Source organism: Barbatula barbatula, assembly GCF_947034865.1.
Source record: "Barbatula barbatula genome assembly, chromosome: 13".
Taxonomy (NCBI): Eukaryota; Metazoa; Chordata; class Actinopteri; order Cypriniformes; family Nemacheilidae; genus Barbatula; species Barbatula barbatula.
Window position 1 is genome coordinate 22097190 of NC_136776.1, and position 18007 is coordinate 22115196.

Genomic DNA, 18007 nt, shown 5'->3' on the forward strand with positions numbered 1-18007 from the left:
CTTAACTTACCATGAAGTAGAAACAGCAACAGATCTTTAAGCTGCTTATGTTTTGCCTTCCAAGAACCATTCATAATCTGTGAATGTAAATGCTTTTGCGCTGATTTTCATAATACTCTATATATGTATTTGTATATAAGTATTGCCTGTTGTATAACGTATATGTATTATTGTCTTAAAATAAATATAAACCATTATTATTAAGAAAAGCTCCACTTTAAGTTCAAGGAATCAGACCTCTGGTGGTGATGTGAGAAACTGCCTATTAAAATCAAACTATTTTATGTTATTGAATCAACATAGTTTGATAAATAATTGTTATTTACTGTTGCAAATACAATGCAAACATGATTTTAGAAACAATGAACATTAACAAAACATCATAAAATCAAAAATAGTAAAATGTAAAAATATTAAATTTCTGTGCAAATATACAGGTGTACATTGTATAGTGCTTGAAATGTACTATTAAAAAAATTAATAGAAAATACTCTTCTGTGTTTTTGTGAATATACACTGAGGTACATCATTGCAGACCGCAGAGGGCAGAAGAGCTCATCTGCAGTAAAAACATGTCAGGTGGCTGAAGAGTGTTTCTGATGGATACCTTTTTTGCCATTGGTATCACATGACAACCTTTGAATGCTACTTCATGTTGTAAGAACGTGTTTTTGTGGCGTTGCTGGGGAATTTTGACATGTTCGTTCAAGCAGATTATGCAAGTTCAGCCTATTAAACATAGGTCTGCAGTGTTGTGAGACACTTTTATAAGGCCTATAACTACTTGTTTTGTTTTGTGTGTTAAGCTCGGACTCTAATGAAAAATGACAGTTTCTGCCCTATACTAAATTAGTCATTATATAAATGAAAGTATTATACTTTAAATAATGTTCTCCACACACATAAAAATGAGACAAACAAGTGCACTGTTTTTAAGTGCAATTCAGACTTTGCTCGAGATAACCAACAATATGGAAATATTGTTCCATTGTTTCTCTGTGAAAGCTAAACTGAAAGACTATATTGTGATATTTTAACACATCAGAGACCCGAGAAGTTCACATTTCCTGTAGATGAACAGTGAAGAATGTGGGAATAGGTGTTACCAGGAAGATCACTGCGGATAATATCCCAACGGCTAAAACAGGCTGTGATGCAAGTTTGACTTGTTGCACTTAAGGTTATTAACGTTTTTATTTAAATATCAGCTCAGAATAAAAAATGTGTCATCTAATAGCATTTTTTTTGCTAAATATGAATTGAAAACTTTTTAAAAGCAAACTAATTGAGGCAAGTGGATGTATTTCATATGACACATATAAGGAAAACAGATTTTTTTTTTCTGAGGTCATTCCGGGTACATAGCCCTGAATGTGAGCCCTGGCATTTGCATGTTTTAATTATAGGTCAATCCAAACAGCTGAACAAAATTAAATATGCTCTGTTCAATTTACTCACATCCAGCCAAAGTTACATACAAAATCATTCATTTTAATTTGGCCAACATTTTGTGCGGAAGCGCCAGAATAGAAATACACTTATGAACATCACAGCGACAGCTAGCAGTGTCAAACGTGAACGCAGGAGATCTGTAAAGCACAAAGATAAAAAAGACATTATTGTTTGTCTTATGACTTAAATCTGACTGTTTTCCAACTTTCATCACTGTCTCACCTGAATACGGCCGACAGACATCTTTGATGTTGAGGTGTTGAGTCTGGTTTGCGATGGGATTGCTGACCACACATCTGTATGTGTTGTTGTCTTGATATTCCACATCCAGTGGAAGAGAGAGTCTGATGTTGAGATCAGACACACTGATGCTGGACAATAAACTGTTTCCTTTGTACCAGGAGAGACTCACACGTGTCACATTCATCACTGAACACAACAACAAACATGTTGACGCTGAAGATCTTTCTGATGATGAAGAACGTTGAGAAGAGTCTCTGGAGATGACAGGAACAGACAGACGAGCTGGAAATGTGTAACAAAGTATTATTATAATATTAGGAATTATAACATCTGTATATTGCTGCAGGTATACGTATGCTGTATAAATTAAAACCTCCAGAGAAATACACCATCAAGACAAACAGCAGTTTTCATACATAAATTAACCGTGTTTGGAAGACAATGATCTATTAATTTATGAGTTCTACTTAACATAATGCTGTTGCTATTTTTTGCTTTTACCATTTAGCCGTTAAAGGATTGTTGTCGACACTGTAAGAAAAATTATGTAAAAAAACTGAATTTTTTTTTAATGTTAGGACACGAGGATAAAGTATATACAAAACCGTTTTTCTTGTAAATTTGTGTTCTTTTCTGAAATTTTATGGTTTTATACTGTATTTATAACAATAAATACAATATCTGTAAAATAATTGTTTTGAACTGTATACTTCCTCATAGATGGAACATCATGAATCATGATGTAATAAAAACTTCCATCTCTTGGGAAAAACGACCTGCACTGCAGTATACTATACATTATGAATATACATTTTTATTATACTATACATTTTTATTATATTATACATTTTTACTATACTATACATTTTTATTATACTATACATTTTTATTATATTATACATTTTTACTATACTATACATTTTTATTATACTATACATTTGTATATGAGTATGTGCAATCTCTGGGTTAGAACCTATATCCTAGTGCCATGCTCCACCCACTGAGCTACATGAAAATAATTTACTTACCATAGACACGAACATCAAATCTTTTGTATGAAGTTCCTCGATTGCTGATGATCATTAGCTTATACAGCCCAGAGTCTGAAATTCTCATGTCTGTGATGTTGAGAGATCCAGTCTGACCGTCCAACTTCAGTCTGTCTCCAAATACCCTTTTACTTTCATACAAATCTATATTTTTCTTATGGATTTCAGCTATACGAGAATCTTGAGGTCCAAACATCCACACTATCTGATGTTGTGTCTGTATTTTAGTATCATCGCTGAGCAGTGTGACAAATTCTCCCTCCTTCACTGACACTGACTTCACTTCATCTGCATCAACACCAAACACACCTGAAACACACAACCCAACCTTTTAATAAACAAAAACCAGCTACGGATCAAACAGAATGTTATTGACTGTAAAGATCCTGTAGACCATCTTAAGAAGTCTATAAAACAAATTTATATTCCTTTAAGAAAATACATCACATACTATTCATGAGCAATAGATACAAAATACTCTTCTGATAATAACTCCACATTGCACAAAAACAAGAAGAGAGAAAAGAAATGACTCTTAAAGGCTGTCAGCCAGATAATCCACTTTAAAAAAAGAGTTTTCTGCTCTTCTTCATATTCTCACAATATAAAGAAATAATCTAACAGCATGCAGTGACACGGCTCACAGAAGGTTATACACATCTGCTCACTGAATATGAAAGTAGAAATATGCTGTGATTTTTTTCATCTCCTTAAATTTCAGTTGGGTTAATGCCCCAAGGACACAATGACCAGTTTTGCGAGCTTGTGTTTGTTCTTTGTGTAAATGACTCCATTCACTCCAAAATATATCAAAAAATATATCATAAATCAAAATTTTCAGTACGCAATACATAAGGAGATTTTACCTTTGTTATAAGATGTAATGAGAAGGTTTATCAATGAATTGTGTAAGACGACAAGGATCATTTTCGCTCCTGATATAAAACCTATTAAGGTTCAGTTTGGAAACATCCTTAAATTTCCACTGATGCGAGGTTGTCGGGGGATTTCTCTTCTGTGAATGGTTATGGTGACTGTAAGGTGAAATTGACTGTAACAAAAATCATAAACCTTAAGAGTTAAGTATAACAAAAATAATGTGTCCCATTGTGCCACATTTTAAAGTTTGAAAGTATTTTCTCATCATATCCAACAAGTAGCCCTCTAGATGAGTTGATCTCTTCATATTAGGTAAAGTTATAAAGTTTTTTTTATTTGTTATTTTTTGCAAGGGCACCTGAATTAAATTAAACTTTTTTTAGCCTCTGCAGTGAGATGAAAAGGTAAGTAATAATTCTCATCTGCTCTGTGTAAATAAAACCACATAAAAAACACCAAGAACAAAGATCTGCTTTTGTACAAGATTGTCAAAGAAACGACAGCTGCCACTGTGGTATTGCTTAAAATAAATCCTTCAAACACTAAAACAACAGTTATTCATAAACTCTTAAACTGATAAATAAAATAGATTCTTGTCTAATGTCTTTTAATAAATCATGATTTGTTTAATGTTTCACTTCATTTAATGTTAAACAAGAGCGCCCTCTGGTGTTATATATTTGAGTGGATTTTTGAATAGTGTCTTCATGTAATGTAATGTAAACTGTAATTTCAGTTTGTACAAAAGTGCAAATATTAAGCTAAAGTTGCAATCTTAGGGACTGAACCATGTTTTGGTTGCATATAGTTTAAGCCACATACTTGCTGAAGAAAAAGTGCAAATCAATAGCAAAGAGCGTCCCCGATTGCCTCCAATAAATTGTAAAGTTCAATGACACGCAACATGGAAAAAAGGGTGTAATAAAACTTTTCCGGAGTCTCCTTTTTACACATGTGAAAATGGCGTTTCCTCAGCCAAATGAAGGTTAACCACTTGCAATAACACAGTGTGGGTGCTGTTGTCTTGCTTGTTAGAACACTCCAAAACGTCCGGCTATGACCAGTAGCACCACCAGCAGACCTGTTACTGGTGCTTTGAGATATACATGTTTCCTGTGTTCTATCATGAACCAACAGAAAACAGTCAACACTCATTAGATTAGACACAAGACTGACAACAGATCTCTCATTGAGCAAATATGAACCTACAGTTTGAAGTAGTGTGACAGTCGAGACCACCAAATTCATGACCAAGACAAGAAAGAGACCTGAGGGAGTCAAGACCAAGACAAGACTTTGAGGGGCCGATACCAGGACAAGACCAAGGCAGGCCGAGACAGAGTCGAGACCAAGACCAGTGGCCTGTTTCACAAATCTGGTTTGGGTTTTTTACCAATTATAATCCAAAACACATTCATATATTTTCATTATGAGTTTATAATTCATATTTATTAATACATATTGAACATATCATTTAAAGGAATATAACTATATTTGTATAAAAAAACTTTGATAGCTAAAACATTTTAAAGTAAAGCACATATTACATTATCACCCACTTAATGTATTAATTGTTTTGTAATATGTTATGGATAAGACTAAATTATTTACAATCAATACTGGCTAAGAAACGTCATCATCGTCAACACTGATGTTGGACAATAAACTGTTTCCATTGATCCAGGAGAGAAACACATGTGTCACCATCAACACTGAACACAACAACACACATGTTGACACTGAAGATCTTTCTGATGATGAAAAACATTTTGTGGCGTTTCTACAGGTGATTTCAGGAACAGGCAGACGAGCTGGAAATAATGAAAGAGAAAGTTAAGTATTATCATTTTAGGAACACTTAAATTAAGTTAGAAAGACACATTTGAATGACAATGACTGGCGAAACACTTGTGAACAATAGCAATCCTTAGATGATGTTAACCAGCTACACCCTATTTGCTTACGTTGAACATGATTACATTGTGCTTTGTGTACCGACAAGCTTAATTGTACAAGAATGAAAAAACAGGTGCCAGTTTAGTTTTATTTGTCATTGCCATTTCTCATTGAAACCTAAAATTAACATTAAGACATCACTTTTACTCACCATAGACATCAACATTGAATCTCTTGTAAGAAGTTCCTCTGTCACTGATGATCTGTAGTTTATAAGTTCCAGAGTTTGTGATGGTGATGTTTGTGATGGTGAGAGATCCAGTCTGTGTGTCCAGCTTCAGTCTGTCTCCAAATGTCATATTACTGTCATACATATTAATACTGTCTATACGAATTGAAGCTATAAGAGTCCCTCGATCAACAAACTGCCACTGTATCTGATCCTCTCTCTGTATCAGAGTAAAATGAGTGTTAAGAGTGACATTTTCTCCCTCTGTCACTGACAAAGACGTCACTTCATCTGCATCAACACCAAACACACCTGAAACAGAAAAACATGTCAAATTTATTACCATGAAATTCAGCTATAAGGTAAAAAGTTAAAATAAACGCATTAGGTTTAATTTCACTATATTTGTATAATTTTCCGCTACTTACCACGTGCAAACCACAGGCACAGACAAAGACAACATGTGTTATGAATCATTAAGTTCCTCAGACGGTCTGTTATCACCAAACTCCACATCTTCTGTAAATTGAGCTCGTTTACAGGATCACATCCGAAATGTAACAACTTCAAACATCGAATTTTTTAATAACGTTATTATCTTCTTATAAGTTTGCCTGCATAGTTTCCCGACATCTTAAAGAACGGCCTTTTGTAGAGAAAATGAAAGCAGCTTCTTGGAGGAGGAATCTGCTGCTTGTCTCAACTTGCCAGGAGCACATAGAAGAACAAACAGTTCACGCAAGTAACTTAAGTTACAGTCTTTGTGTATTTAAATGAATTTCGGCCGATTAATGACTGAAAGAAATGCAGCGAGGAAATATCTTTGTTTTGCTGAAGAAAATGCTAAAACACACAGATTCCACTGATCTTTGAAGTGCACGCCCTGCCTTTAGGCTGCTACCCCTTTGTTCCATCATCAATGCGGTGCAAATGTACACTGTTTGCAGGTCCAAATGCTCAATAAGATGCTACAGGTAACAACAAAAAATGCTTCTATATGCTCATGGAGAGGACTACTGCGATCAAAAATCCTTATCTTCATAACGAAATCCCACATGGCCAGTCAGAGGTTTATTTTTCATAATTCATTAATTTACATTACATTTTTACATTTAGTCATTTAGCAGATGCTTTTATACAAAGTGACTTACAAAGAGTTCAGGGAGCAATAAACTGATATGTCATACAGGAGCAATAATTCAACAGGTGCTAATACAAAGTTACTAGTTTAAACAAAAGCTTGACCACTACCTGTTGAGAGAAAGAGAGAGGGTTAGTTTTTTTTTATTCAAATATAGATGTCAAACATTCCTTATGCCTGGAGACGGTAGTGTATAGGCCTACTTTGGGTTAATGAACGTTTAGCTTATAAATGCAATAATTGAGTAAACAGCGATCATAAACAACAGGTGTAGACCTTTTTGGTCTAAATGGTTCCATAAAAAACCTTTAACATCTGAAGAACCGTTCTGTTTCTGTGGTGAATAAGGTTTATTCAAATTATAAAAAGGTAAGAAAGAGATGGTTCTTTAAAGAACCTTTGACTGACTGGTACTTTGTTGAACCACAAATGGTTCTTCAATGGCATCACTGCGAAGAACCTTTTAAGCACCTTGGTGATGATAATAAAATGAGCTTAAGGTGAGTTTATTATGGAAAACATAGCATGCGTTTAGATGCTCATTCAAATGTCGTCGGACTAGAAATACAATGATCAGTTGCATATACCAGCACAGACAGTTTATTAATTATATCTTCACAACATTGCCTTGTGATGTTATTATGAACCTTGAGAACTCGTGCAAACTCATATCTAGTTGTGAGAAGTCTTCATTAGTAGATATGAGTTTGCAGAGTTGAAGTGAAGTAAAAAAACAATTTTCAATGATGGGTCTATACTGGGTTTCAGTATAGACGTATAAACAAACATTTCTGTACCAAACAGTAGTGCATTTTGCGTTTCTTTATTCAGACCATGCAAAATACTGATATACAATATAATACTTCAGCCAAAGAATACAAAGAAGAAACAGATAATAATGTTAAATTATCTTACCGTATTATACCCGTTTCTGTGTAAAATACCTCTTCCTCGAGAGTCTGATCTGCTTAAAGCAGAAAAATCACATATTTAACCTAAATAAAATTCACATTGGTTTTATATGTTATATAAAGTGCATGTTAAACTTACCTCGATTTGATGTCTTTTTACACCTTTTGAAACACCAGACTACTAGAATTACACTACTGACCACCAGCAACATCACAGCGACAACTATCAGTAGTATCAAACGTGAACTCATGAGATCTGTGAAGCATAAAGATATAACAGACATTATTATCTGTCTTATGACTTAAATCTGACTGTTTTCCAACATTCATCATAGTCTTACCTGAACACAGCTGACAGTGTTCATTGATGTGCAGATGTTGCGTGAGGTTTGTGATGGGATTGTTGACCACACATCTGTATGTGTTGTTGTCCTGATATTCCACCTCCAGAGGAAGAGAGAGTCTGATGTTGAATTCAGACACACTGATGCTGGACAATAAACTGTTTCCTTTGTACCAGGAGAGACTCACACGTGTCACATTCATCACTGAACACAACAACACACATGTTGACGCTGAAGATCTTTCTGATGATGAAGCACATTGAGAAGAGTCTCTGATGATGACAGGAACAGACAGACGAGCTGGAAAACATAGAATAAGCATTTGATTCAGGAATTTGCTACAAGATCAGCAGACTCTGTTGCCATCTTTAAAAACGCCTGAAAACGCATCTCTTCCGTCAACATGTAGCTGTTTGATTTTAACCTCCAATTCTTTTCTGTCTTCTTATTAAAAAAAAAAGTACTAACCGAACTACTCTTAGCTTTGTTTACTGTGCTAGGCTTTAATGGACTAGTTTTGATGCACTTATGCATTTAGTTGCCTATGTTGTTATAATTGCTTCCAATGTTTCCTCATCTGTAAGTCGCTTTGGATAAAGGTGTCTGCTAAATGACTAAATGTAAATGTAAATGAATTAGTAAAGACATCAGTAAAGATTATCTGTAAGGCAAATACTGCACAGATAAAAACAAGAGTTTTGGTTTCCACACACCCATGCATGCACATTACTCACCATAGACATCAACATTGAATCTCCTGTATGAAGTTCCTCTGTCACTGATGATGTGTAGTTTAAAATGTCCAGAGTCTCTGATGGTGATGTTTGTGATGATGAGAGATCCAGTCTGACTGTCCAGGTTCAGTCTGCCTCCAAATATCTCATTACTGTCAAACATATCAATATTTCCATTATATATTTCAGCTCTACGAGTCCCTTGATTAACACACTGCCACAGTATCTGATCATCTCTCTGTATGTGAGTAAGATGAGTGTGTAAAGTGACAGAATCTCCCTCCGTCACTGACACTAACTTCACTTCATCTCCATCAACATCAGACACACCTGAAACACAAAACTCTCTGATTTAATACATAAAAACCCTTTTAAAGAACAAGCAGTATGTTACTGACTATAAATATCCTGCGATCAAATCACTTTTAAACTTATGCTTTTAACACAAAGTTTAATTAATGAATTCAGTTTTACTTTACTAACTTATATAAATGAAATTAAATCTTCAAATTTCATAAAAGAAAATATATCACATACCATTCCTGAGTAATAGTACATACAGGCAGGAAAAAAAAAGTATGATCTTCTGAGGATAACTGCACATTGCACAAATACTAAGTGAAAGAATAAATGACACTGTCAGACAAATAATCCAATTCAATTCAATTCAATTTTATTTATATAGCGCTTTTCACAATTTGCATTGTTCCAATCCAAAGTAGCTTTACAGGGGAAAAACACACAAAAAAAAGCGTAAAACACGGAACATGAATAGTTGAACTTGTTATAAAAAAGACCTAGTAAATAATATCTAATGTCAGCATCTCCTGGTGGCTTATTTAGCATATTTAGCATTAAGTGAATGTTTGTCTGTAAAGATGTGTCTTTAATCTAGATTTAAATTGGGCGAGTGTGTCTGATCCTCGAATAATATCAGGAAAGTTATTCCAGAGTTTAGGTGCTACCTATGAGAAAGCTTGACCCCCTTTGGATTTAGTTATTCTAGGTGTTCTCAAAAGTCCTGAGTTTTGAGATCTTAAAGAGCGTGATGAGTTGTGGTGTGATAGAAGCTCTGTTAGGTAGGTAGGGGTTAAACCCTTTAAGGCTTTATAAGTGATTAAAAGAACTTTAAAGTCAATACGATACTTAATGTGTAGCCAGTGAAGGGTTGATAACATTGGGGTTATGTGATGGTATTTTCTGGACCTGGTTAGAACTCTGGCAGCTGCGTTCTGAACTAACTGTAGTTTGTTTTATTGATGATGCAGGACAACCACTAAGTAGCGCATTACAGTAGTCAAGTCTTGAGGTCATAAATGCATGAATAAGCTTCTCCTCGTCAGCAACACATAGAATATTTCGTAACTTGGCAACATTTCTTAGGTGGAAAAAGGATGTTTTGGTGACATTTGAGATGTAATTTCGAAATGACAGGTTGCTGTCTAATATAACGCCTAGATCTTTTACTGTATTTGTTGGAGTAACAGTACATCCTTCAATTTGCAGGTTATAATCAGAGATATTCAGTTTGCGTATCCTTGGTCCAATAAGTAATATTTCAGTTTAATTAGAACTTAAAAGAAGGAAATTACAGGTCATCCAATGTTTTATATCTTCAATGCACTCTGCCAATTTGGATAGCTGGGAGGAATCATCTGGTCTTGATGAGATATATTGCTGGGTATCATCTGCATAGCAATGGAAGCTAATTCCATGTTTTTTAATAATGTTTCCGAGGTAATCCATAAATTACTTGCGTTAGATTTGATGATTCCCCATTTAAATGGACAAATTGATGTCTGTCTGACAAGTAAGATCTGAACCATTGTAGTGCCTGTCCCTCAATACCGGTATAATTGTGTAAGCGATCTAGAAGTATGTTATGGTCTACGATATCGAACGCAGCACTAAGGTCAAGCAGGACCAGGAGTGAGATGTTACCTTTATCTGATGCTATAAGCAGGTCGTTTGTAATTTTAACGAGCGCAGTTTCAGTACTATGATGCGGTCTAAAGCCTGACTGAAATGTTTCGTGTACGTCGTTATTTTGTAAGAAAGAGCACAACTGAGTGCACACTACTTTTTCTAGTATTTTAGAGGGGTATGGGATATTTGAAAACGGTCTATAGCTTCCTAGTTCATTTGGATCTAAGTTTGGTTTCTTGATTAGAGGCTTCATGACGGCCATTTTAAAGGGTCCTGGGACATGGCCTAGATTAATTGACGAGTTGATAATGTTATAAATGGGCTCTATTGCAACAGGTAGTAACTATTTTAATAATTTAGTTTAAAAGGTTTAGATGTTGCAATAAGTTTAATTAAATCTTCCTGTTTAAAGGAATCCACTTAAAAGAAGAGTTCTGTTCTGCTTCACATTGTCACCAAGAAACTACATCCAACATAGAGAAATAATCCAACAGCATGCAGTGACGGCTCACAGAAGGTAATGCACTTCTGCTAGTCACAGGAGTTTACTTCTTTTTTTTTTAAGATTATATTTTTGGGGCGTTTTTGCCTTTATTTAGACAGCTGTTGTCTAGAGAGGACAGGAAGTGAAGTGGGCGAGAGAGAGGGGGTGGGGTCGGGAAAGGACCTCGAGCCGGGACTCGAACTCGGGTCGCCCAGGAGCGCAACAGCGCTATATGTCGTAGCACATAACCGCAAGGCTTTCGGCTCCGACAGGAGTTTACATTCTTCTAACTCCTCCAAAAGTAATCAAAACGATTTAAAAAAGAGTGATTAACCCAAACATGAAAGATTTACCTTCACACCAGATGGTAGACACACAGACATTTCCAGAAAATCAGTCAGGATAAAAACAATCTCCTATTCCTCCATAACCAGGAAGAACATGTCAGACCATATGTCCTTAAATGAAAAACTAGTTTATGGCACAATGATAAAAATGCTGACACAAACACTTAATCATTTATCAGATAAAAGTATTAAACCTGGAACCAACTTACTCTTAGAAGAAACATCACATAAACGTTAACTTGATCTCTCTCTCATTTAAGAACACAAGCGTCTTTCACACTGTAATGGGAGAACAGCAGGTTGTAATGCCAGCAGGATGAAAACACATTTTATTGCAGGGTGAGTGTAGGATAGATAGAGAGCGACAGGGATAAAACAACAAAAGTCATAAAACATAAATGTCAACAAGACTGACAGGCCATAAAAAACAACCTAATGTGATTGACTGGATGACATGACTTGCCTGGGAGAGAGGTGGGCCAAATCACTCTTTGCAGATCCCCAATCACTAATTTGTCAGATAAAAAGTCATAAAACAAAGAAACAAATTACTCTTAGAAGAAACATCACATAAACATTTACTTTACCTCTTTCTAATTTACAAAACACAAACAGCATGTACCCTGTTAGAAAATCAGCCAGGTCGAAAGCAACTTTTTTTGGTTAAAGTGTGAGGGGAACTAGAACACTGTAGGAAGAGAGGCATAGACTCAACAGCCATAAAAAATACATGTCATTACGATTGACATCCCATAAAAGAACCATCTGACTGACAGGAGGGTCATAAATCAATCAACATTTTGACACACAGTATATGATTATACTACTTAGCATGTGTCACAATACTAATGTCAATCTTAAGCTGATCAATTGTATTCTATAACACCATCTGGTTTGCAGAAACACTCTTATCGGGCTTATACAGAGCTTTTCTTTCAACATTTTTGCTATTTAACTTTTATTTCAATTGCTCTATGTAGGTTCAAACTGTACACCCCTCATCAAACACACAATCTCACCTGCTCTGTGTAAATAAAACCACATGAAGAACATAGATATGCGTTATAAGATTGTCAAAGCAGTTACCACAGTGTTTCTAGTTAAAAAAAACTTCAACCACTAAAATAACCGAAATCCTAAACTGATAAAAAATATACTCTTGTTAAAGAATTATTTCATTTTCCACTCGCAAGATATGAAATAGTGAAGTGTGCCCTCTGCTGATACGTTTTACACATGCAGGAACCTGTGAGTGACATTTAATAGGTTAAAATTATAATAACTTATCATACTGAAGGGGTTTATTCCTGCCTGTACATTATCGCGCCTATTAACCTCATAATTATGGTAAGAACCATTAGATATTGTTTTAAAATGTATATATATATATATATATATATATATATATATGTCCCATCTGGATCAACACCAAACACACCTGAAACTATTAAATTAATTTCCACAAAATTAGGCCAGATGATTAAACCTTTTACACTGAAAATCTCCTTTTTCATATATGTTCATGTATATGTAGTTTAAAAGAAACAATCACAAATTTATTTTATTTAACATAAAAGTTGCTGTTGTTTGGTGATGCTTTATTTACATATCACAGTCTCTTCTACACTGCAACTGGTTGTTAAATTATGGCAGAATATTTTCACGTCGTAGTTTATGTATGTTTTTCCCAAGTAAATCTCTCCCTCTCAATTTTCAAAGATGATAATATTTTACTTACAGTGACAGTCTAATAAAAATAATGTATGTATATGCACATATTCCTATAAAACATATTATAAAATAAAAGAGAAATTATGCAAATTATAAAACCACTTACCCAGGGGCGATTTTAGGGTCAGAGCTTTAGGGGTGCTGAGCTTTATTGGCTTTTGCACCCAATGAGCCCCACTGCAAAGCCCCCCCCCCTCTTTTCACACAAAAACAAAAAATGTGTCTATTGAAAAATAACTTAATCATTTTAACATTGATTCAACTAACTCCAAAATCCAGATTTTTTTAACACCTTTTTTTGCAGAACAGAACTCCTTTAAAGTAAGAACGATAGAACGGAGCTGTTTTAACTAACTAAACCTAAAATACTGAATGAGTGGTCGCTAACACAAACAAGGTTTGAGACCTTTTCAGGACACCAGCTTAATTGTGAGAGTTCACACAGACAGCCCCCTGTAACAAACACAAAACCGTCTTCACACAGCTTCTCCTGACCCTTAACTCCATATTCCTCCTTCTGTATCAACAGTCATCAGATTGGTTAGATTAGATCTTTATTGTCATTGAACAATGTACCAGGTACTTGGACAACAAAATGTAATTCACCTTCTGTAAATGATTTACAAATGGCCATCTATATCTGGTCGCACACCAGTCTGAACTTTCATAAACCAATATAAGTCATCAATAAATAAAAAAATTAAGAAAAGAAGGTAAAGTCCAAAATATCCAGATAATTTACAGAGGTCTTGAAAATACTAAGAAAGTAAAGATATAAAAAAAGAAATAGAGGGAAATCTTTAAAGTACTTCCCCTGAATCCCCATTTTTGCTCTACTTTGGGAGAGTTAATCTATGTCGCTGCACTTTGAGGCTGGCAAACCTGTCAATGACCCTTTGGGGTTCAATTATTTCAAGCAACTCCTTCTCAATAGACATCACAGCTAGGTGCTGGAGTCTGCTTTGTCCTGTGGTCCTCCTGAGCCATGTATGGAGCCGACGCAAGGCACTAAAAGACTTTCAGTGAAGGGAACACGAATCTGAACCGTACCAGCATCACTCTTGCGCTTCAGAAAGAATCACTTCCTTCTGACACTCTGGTCCAAACGCCAGGGCGATCACGTTTCCATGACGACTGACCAGAAAAGACGCACGCGACGTCATGTTTACGTGACTCCAGACTGTTAAAATGAGTATCAAATGAACGATAAACTTTAACAACAGAGACACAGGTCCGCAGTTTAGTTGTTTTTGTTTCACGCACTAGCAGTTAATAAACAGAACCGAATGCGTCTTGCGGAAGAACATATTAACCGGCGCTACTTCTCTCCGTTTATGACCATGGACGAGTCACCCAGGTCCTGTGCTACTCCACAGCGGCGGCGACCAGCTGGACTAAAATAGTCCGAAAATAAACACTTGTTATAGGTGTACCATGGTGATTCAGGATACTGACTCCAGTACTCACCGATATGGTTTCGCAATCGGAACAACTCTATGTAAAAGGAAAGAAGTGAGACAGCTTTGGAGCAACTTAGTTGATTCACAACACTACATAACGTGTTCTCACTCCGCGTGTGTCTCGCGCTGAGCGGTGCAGGTACAGAGGAGGAAGAGAAGAGGATGACACCATTTGCTAAGCGGGGATGTTTCATTTTCATCCTTAAAACATACATTTTAATCCAAAAACTACGGAGTATGTTTTGGAAATTATTTAACCTTCTAAAAGACGATTCTTTTTAGAATAACAACATTTCTTACTCCAAGTTTTAGGGGTGCTAAGCTCGTTTTTAGGGGTGCTGAAGCTGTTTGTGGTATGTGGCCGTGATTGAGCCTATATGATGAAGAGCGTCAAACGCAACAGCCAGCTTCTTAAAAGATTCTTTATTTGTGACCACGCCACACAAAAGTAACGCAGCATTAAAGTCTGTGGAGTTTCCTTTTCCATGAAAGAAGATGAACAATATTTAAGGAAAACAATGAAAACCCAGAAAGTAGTTTACATCACCTCTGGATGCCTCAAGTGTTGATTCACAAAAATGTCACTTCGCAAATAAAATAACATCAAATTTCTCATGGAAAATAAAGTAAAGAAATAACCCCAAATAAACAACGGTAGTGACTTGTATACTCTAAATAAAACAAAACACAAAAATGTTCAAATAAAAGGATAAGCCGCTCACACTTTTTATATCAAACATAAACCCAAACATAGCTATATATGTCTATATAGACAGTTACCGTTATGTTCATCTTTTTAGACCGACTTTAGGAACTTATAACAACATCACTGCTCAAACACACTTTAAACAGAGTATGTTGTTTGTATGTTTATCAAATAAATTGCACTCACTCTGTAGCCTAATGATAGCGGAATCTCCGTAACCGGAAACAGCTGGTGACTTCCACGCACGGTCACGTATCACTCTCCCCTCTAATATGTTTTATAAATAGAAGAATATAAGAGAAACAATGAAAGTTTACAACACTTTTAACACTGCTCACATACTACAACAGTTTTAGCGTGCAAAAACTCTGTAAACAGATCACCAACACTGTGGCCCGTATAGTGCACTCAGCGATACCACACGCACATGATCAGGAAATCATAAGACTTTTGTCTGTCTAGACCGCAAGTGCTCTGTTTCTCGCCAAACGCCTGGCTTCTGTAGAATGACGCTGGTCATTCTACAGAAACGTCCACTTTTGGTATGGCAAGATGTCTTAAAATTGATTTCTTTTTCTTACATTTAAACTTAGACCAAATTATTAGGTTACCCTGTGACTATGAGTACACATAAATTGCAGCATAATCTTTAATTTTTTTGTGTGCATGTACTTTCAAGACAGCATACAACATTTTTTGTCACTGGTGTTACCTTACTTTTTTAGCAATAATATTAAAGGTGTTTATGAAATATTATTTACAAAAAATTCAGTAAATGCAGTCAGAGGTACAGAAAATTTATGATAATCTAACTAATAAAGAGATTATGTTTCATTTATTTTAATCAGGTTTGTTAAAAGTGTGACTGAATGATGTTAGTTCAATTGCGCAACCATGTATTGCTATAACAATGAAAATATTTGAAAAACAGTTATGAACAAGCAATGATACAATCCTTTCATTTCATTGAATTCTGCTGCACTTAAGAATTAGGCTTTAAAGCAAAATTTTTCTTTCAAAAAAAGTTCTCTGACTACTCTGACTCTTTGCCTGCATCTTTGCTGACGGACCCTCCTTTCTTTTTTGTGTGTCAATGTCATGGAGATAGCTCTGTTTCCTTTTCTGCAAATACTCTGCTCTGCGTTCAGGATCAGCATCCCTACGCTTTCTGTATAGTCGCTGTTTCTCAGCTGCACTCAGATTAGCCATACCTTCAATTTAGAAATACCTGACCAAAGGAGGATTAACAATGACAAAGAAAAGTTAGAATCGCACTGTGATTTAGTGCTATTTTATGCAAAAGAACTAAATGAATAGCTTTGAACAAAGTTTATCTATAAAAGGGAGTCATTGGTGTAACCCATAAGGAAGGTGACACCAGTGACAATTTTCATGAAAACTCCATTTAAAAAAATGGCTGCTGCAAGGTATCAAACCAGATATTGTCAATCATTGTATACTCACTAAATTAAATAGTTTAATAAATTTTTATTCTAGTTTTTTTACAATTCCCAAACAATAAAGGAGGTCATACCAATGACTTTGACTAAAAGCTTCATATGAAATCATGAGATAAATGAGAAGATTTCTGTGGACTTACCATGGGCTTCTTTTCATAGATCTCCAGGAAATTGGAAGAAGGAAGTCAAGTGATGTCATCAGTGTGATTTTTATTTAAAGATAGGAGCTTTTTTGTTAAACAGTAAAACCAGTGACACAACTCCATGGGACCACTACTTTCATTATATATTTTATAATATTTATTTAGCATTTCGTTTTTTTGTGTAATTTACATAATATATTTGATAGTTATGGACACATTATTGTATTTTAAATGGAAGAAAACACAGTTTTTGACCTAAAAATAAAGCATTTTCCCACTGTGGGGACGAGCACTTCTGTGGTGCTTGGAATTGTAATTAATGAATACAAATTTGGTATACCTATATATATATATATATATATATATATATATATATATAGCACCAAAATAATCTTTAATTGTGACCAGGCCACACAAAAGCAACGCAGCATTTAAAGTCTGTGGAGTTCCCTTTTCCGTGAAAGAGGATGAACAATAAAAATCAAATATTGCCAAATTGATGGCTCAAGAAGGTGTAATTGTTCAAATAACATATTGTTTCATTTTAAAATATAGAATTTTTTTAACCTTAAAGTGTTTTTCAAGTGTAATATTTCTGTAAAGGCTAGGGACAGAAAAAATTACATTTCCGTAGAATGACCCAGATATTAACTCCCTGGGAATTTTACCCAAGGCATTAAGAAAACACCCTGAAAAGGCAATCACTGCCATCACATTGAACACCCAAATATAAACACAAAGGATATATATATATATATATATATATATATATATATAATCTACGATTTTTGTCATGGTGCACTTTTTTAATAAAAAGAACATGGCAGCAGCTGAAAATGTAATATAAAAACATCCTTCAACGGGCTTGACTT

The 18007-nt window shown here is 35.1% G+C and overlaps 3 protein-coding genes across 6 annotated transcripts; all 3 read right to left on the reverse strand.

Moving 5' to 3' along the window:
* Nucleotides 1-1177: 1177 nt before the first annotated feature.
* On the reverse strand, nucleotides 1178-3436 carry LOC306903172 (signaling lymphocytic activation molecule-like). The gene is made up of 4 exons (XM_079472145.1): nucleotides 3196-3436; nucleotides 2724-3053; nucleotides 1675-1977; nucleotides 1178-1589 (listed from the first exon to the last, which is right to left on the reverse strand). The coding sequence occupies exons 1-4, from the start codon at nucleotides 3242-3244 to the stop codon at nucleotides 1492-1494; spliced, it is 780 nt and encodes a 259-aa protein (XP_079328271.1). The 5' UTR covers nucleotides 3245-3436; the 3' UTR covers nucleotides 1178-1491.
* A 1612-nt stretch (nucleotides 3437-5048) lies between these two features.
* On the reverse strand, nucleotides 5049-6628 carry LOC306903177 (uncharacterized protein). Its single transcript, XM_079472153.1, has 3 exons — nucleotides 6177-6628; nucleotides 5731-6060; nucleotides 5049-5434 (listed from the first exon to the last, which is right to left on the reverse strand). Exons 1-3 carry the CDS (start codon nucleotides 6262-6264, stop codon nucleotides 5247-5249), a joined length of 606 nt encoding a protein of 201 aa, XP_079328279.1. The 5' UTR covers nucleotides 6265-6628; the 3' UTR covers nucleotides 5049-5246.
* A 172-nt stretch (nucleotides 6629-6800) lies between these two features.
* LOC306903176 (uncharacterized protein) lies at nucleotides 6801-15957 on the reverse strand. 4 transcript variants are annotated; one of them, XM_079472151.1, is made up of 10 exons: nucleotides 15719-15957; nucleotides 12099-12143; nucleotides 11845-11914; nucleotides 11642-11746; nucleotides 9416-9492; nucleotides 8879-9208; nucleotides 8142-8444; nucleotides 7940-8056; nucleotides 7805-7853; nucleotides 6801-6999 (listed from the first exon to the last, which is right to left on the reverse strand). In XM_079472151.1, exons 5-10 carry the CDS (start codon nucleotides 9480-9482, stop codon nucleotides 6996-6998), a joined length of 870 nt encoding a protein of 289 aa, XP_079328277.1. In that variant the 5' UTR covers nucleotides 9483-9492; nucleotides 11642-11746; nucleotides 11845-11914; nucleotides 12099-12143; nucleotides 15719-15957; the 3' UTR covers nucleotides 6801-6995. The 4 variants fall into 4 exon arrangements, with proteins under 4 accessions (XP_079328277.1, XP_079328275.1, XP_079328276.1 ...); XM_079472149.1 differs by having other exon boundaries at nucleotides 6807-6999; nucleotides 7805-7856; XM_079472150.1 differs by lacking the exon at nucleotides 15719-15957 and adding an exon at nucleotides 14417-14536 and having other exon boundaries at nucleotides 6807-6999; nucleotides 7805-7856.
* Between the last annotated feature and the right edge of the window lie 2050 nt (nucleotides 15958-18007).

What these genes read in the sequence shown, in the direction of transcription:
- LOC306903172 (XM_079472145.1), bottom strand. Translation starts at nt 3,244, where the DNA reads ATGTGGAGTTATTATCAGAAGAGTATTTTGTATCTATTGCTCATGAAT. An exon ending in ATTTGATGTTCGTGTCTATG is followed by an intron (nt 1,978 to 2,723) that starts GTAAGTAAATTA and finishes ACACATTTCCAG; the next exon opens with CTCGTCTGTCTGTTCCTGTC. An exon ending in TGTCTGTCGGCCGTATTCAG is followed by an intron (nt 1,590 to 1,674) that starts GTGAGACAGTGA and finishes TGTGCTTTACAG; the next exon opens with ATCTCCTGCGTTCACGTTTG.
- LOC306903177 (XM_079472153.1), bottom strand. Translation starts at nt 6,264, where the DNA reads ATGTGGAGTTTGGTGATAACAGACCGTCTGAGGAACTTAATGATTCAT. An exon ending in GTGCCTGTGGTTTGCACGTG is followed by an intron (nt 6,061 to 6,176) that starts GTAAGTAGCGGA and finishes TTTCTGTTTCAG; the next exon opens with GTGTGTTTGGTGTTGATGCA. An exon ending in ATTCAATGTTGATGTCTATG is followed by an intron (nt 5,435 to 5,730) that starts GTGAGTAAAAGT and finishes CATTATTTCCAG; the next exon opens with CTCGTCTGCCTGTTCCTGAA.
- LOC306903176 (XM_079472149.1), bottom strand. Translation starts at nt 9,482, where the DNA reads ATGTGCAGTTATCCTCAGAAGATCATACTTTTTTTTTCCTGCCTGTAT. An exon ending in TGTACTATTACTCAGGAATG is followed by an intron (nt 9,209 to 9,415) that starts GTATGTGATATA and finishes TTTGTGTTTCAG; the next exon opens with GTGTGTCTGATGTTGATGGA. An exon ending in TAAAAAGACATCAAATCGAG is followed by an intron (nt 7,857 to 7,939) that starts GTAAGTTTAACA and finishes TTCTGCTTTAAG; the next exon opens with CAGATCAGACTCTCGAGGAA.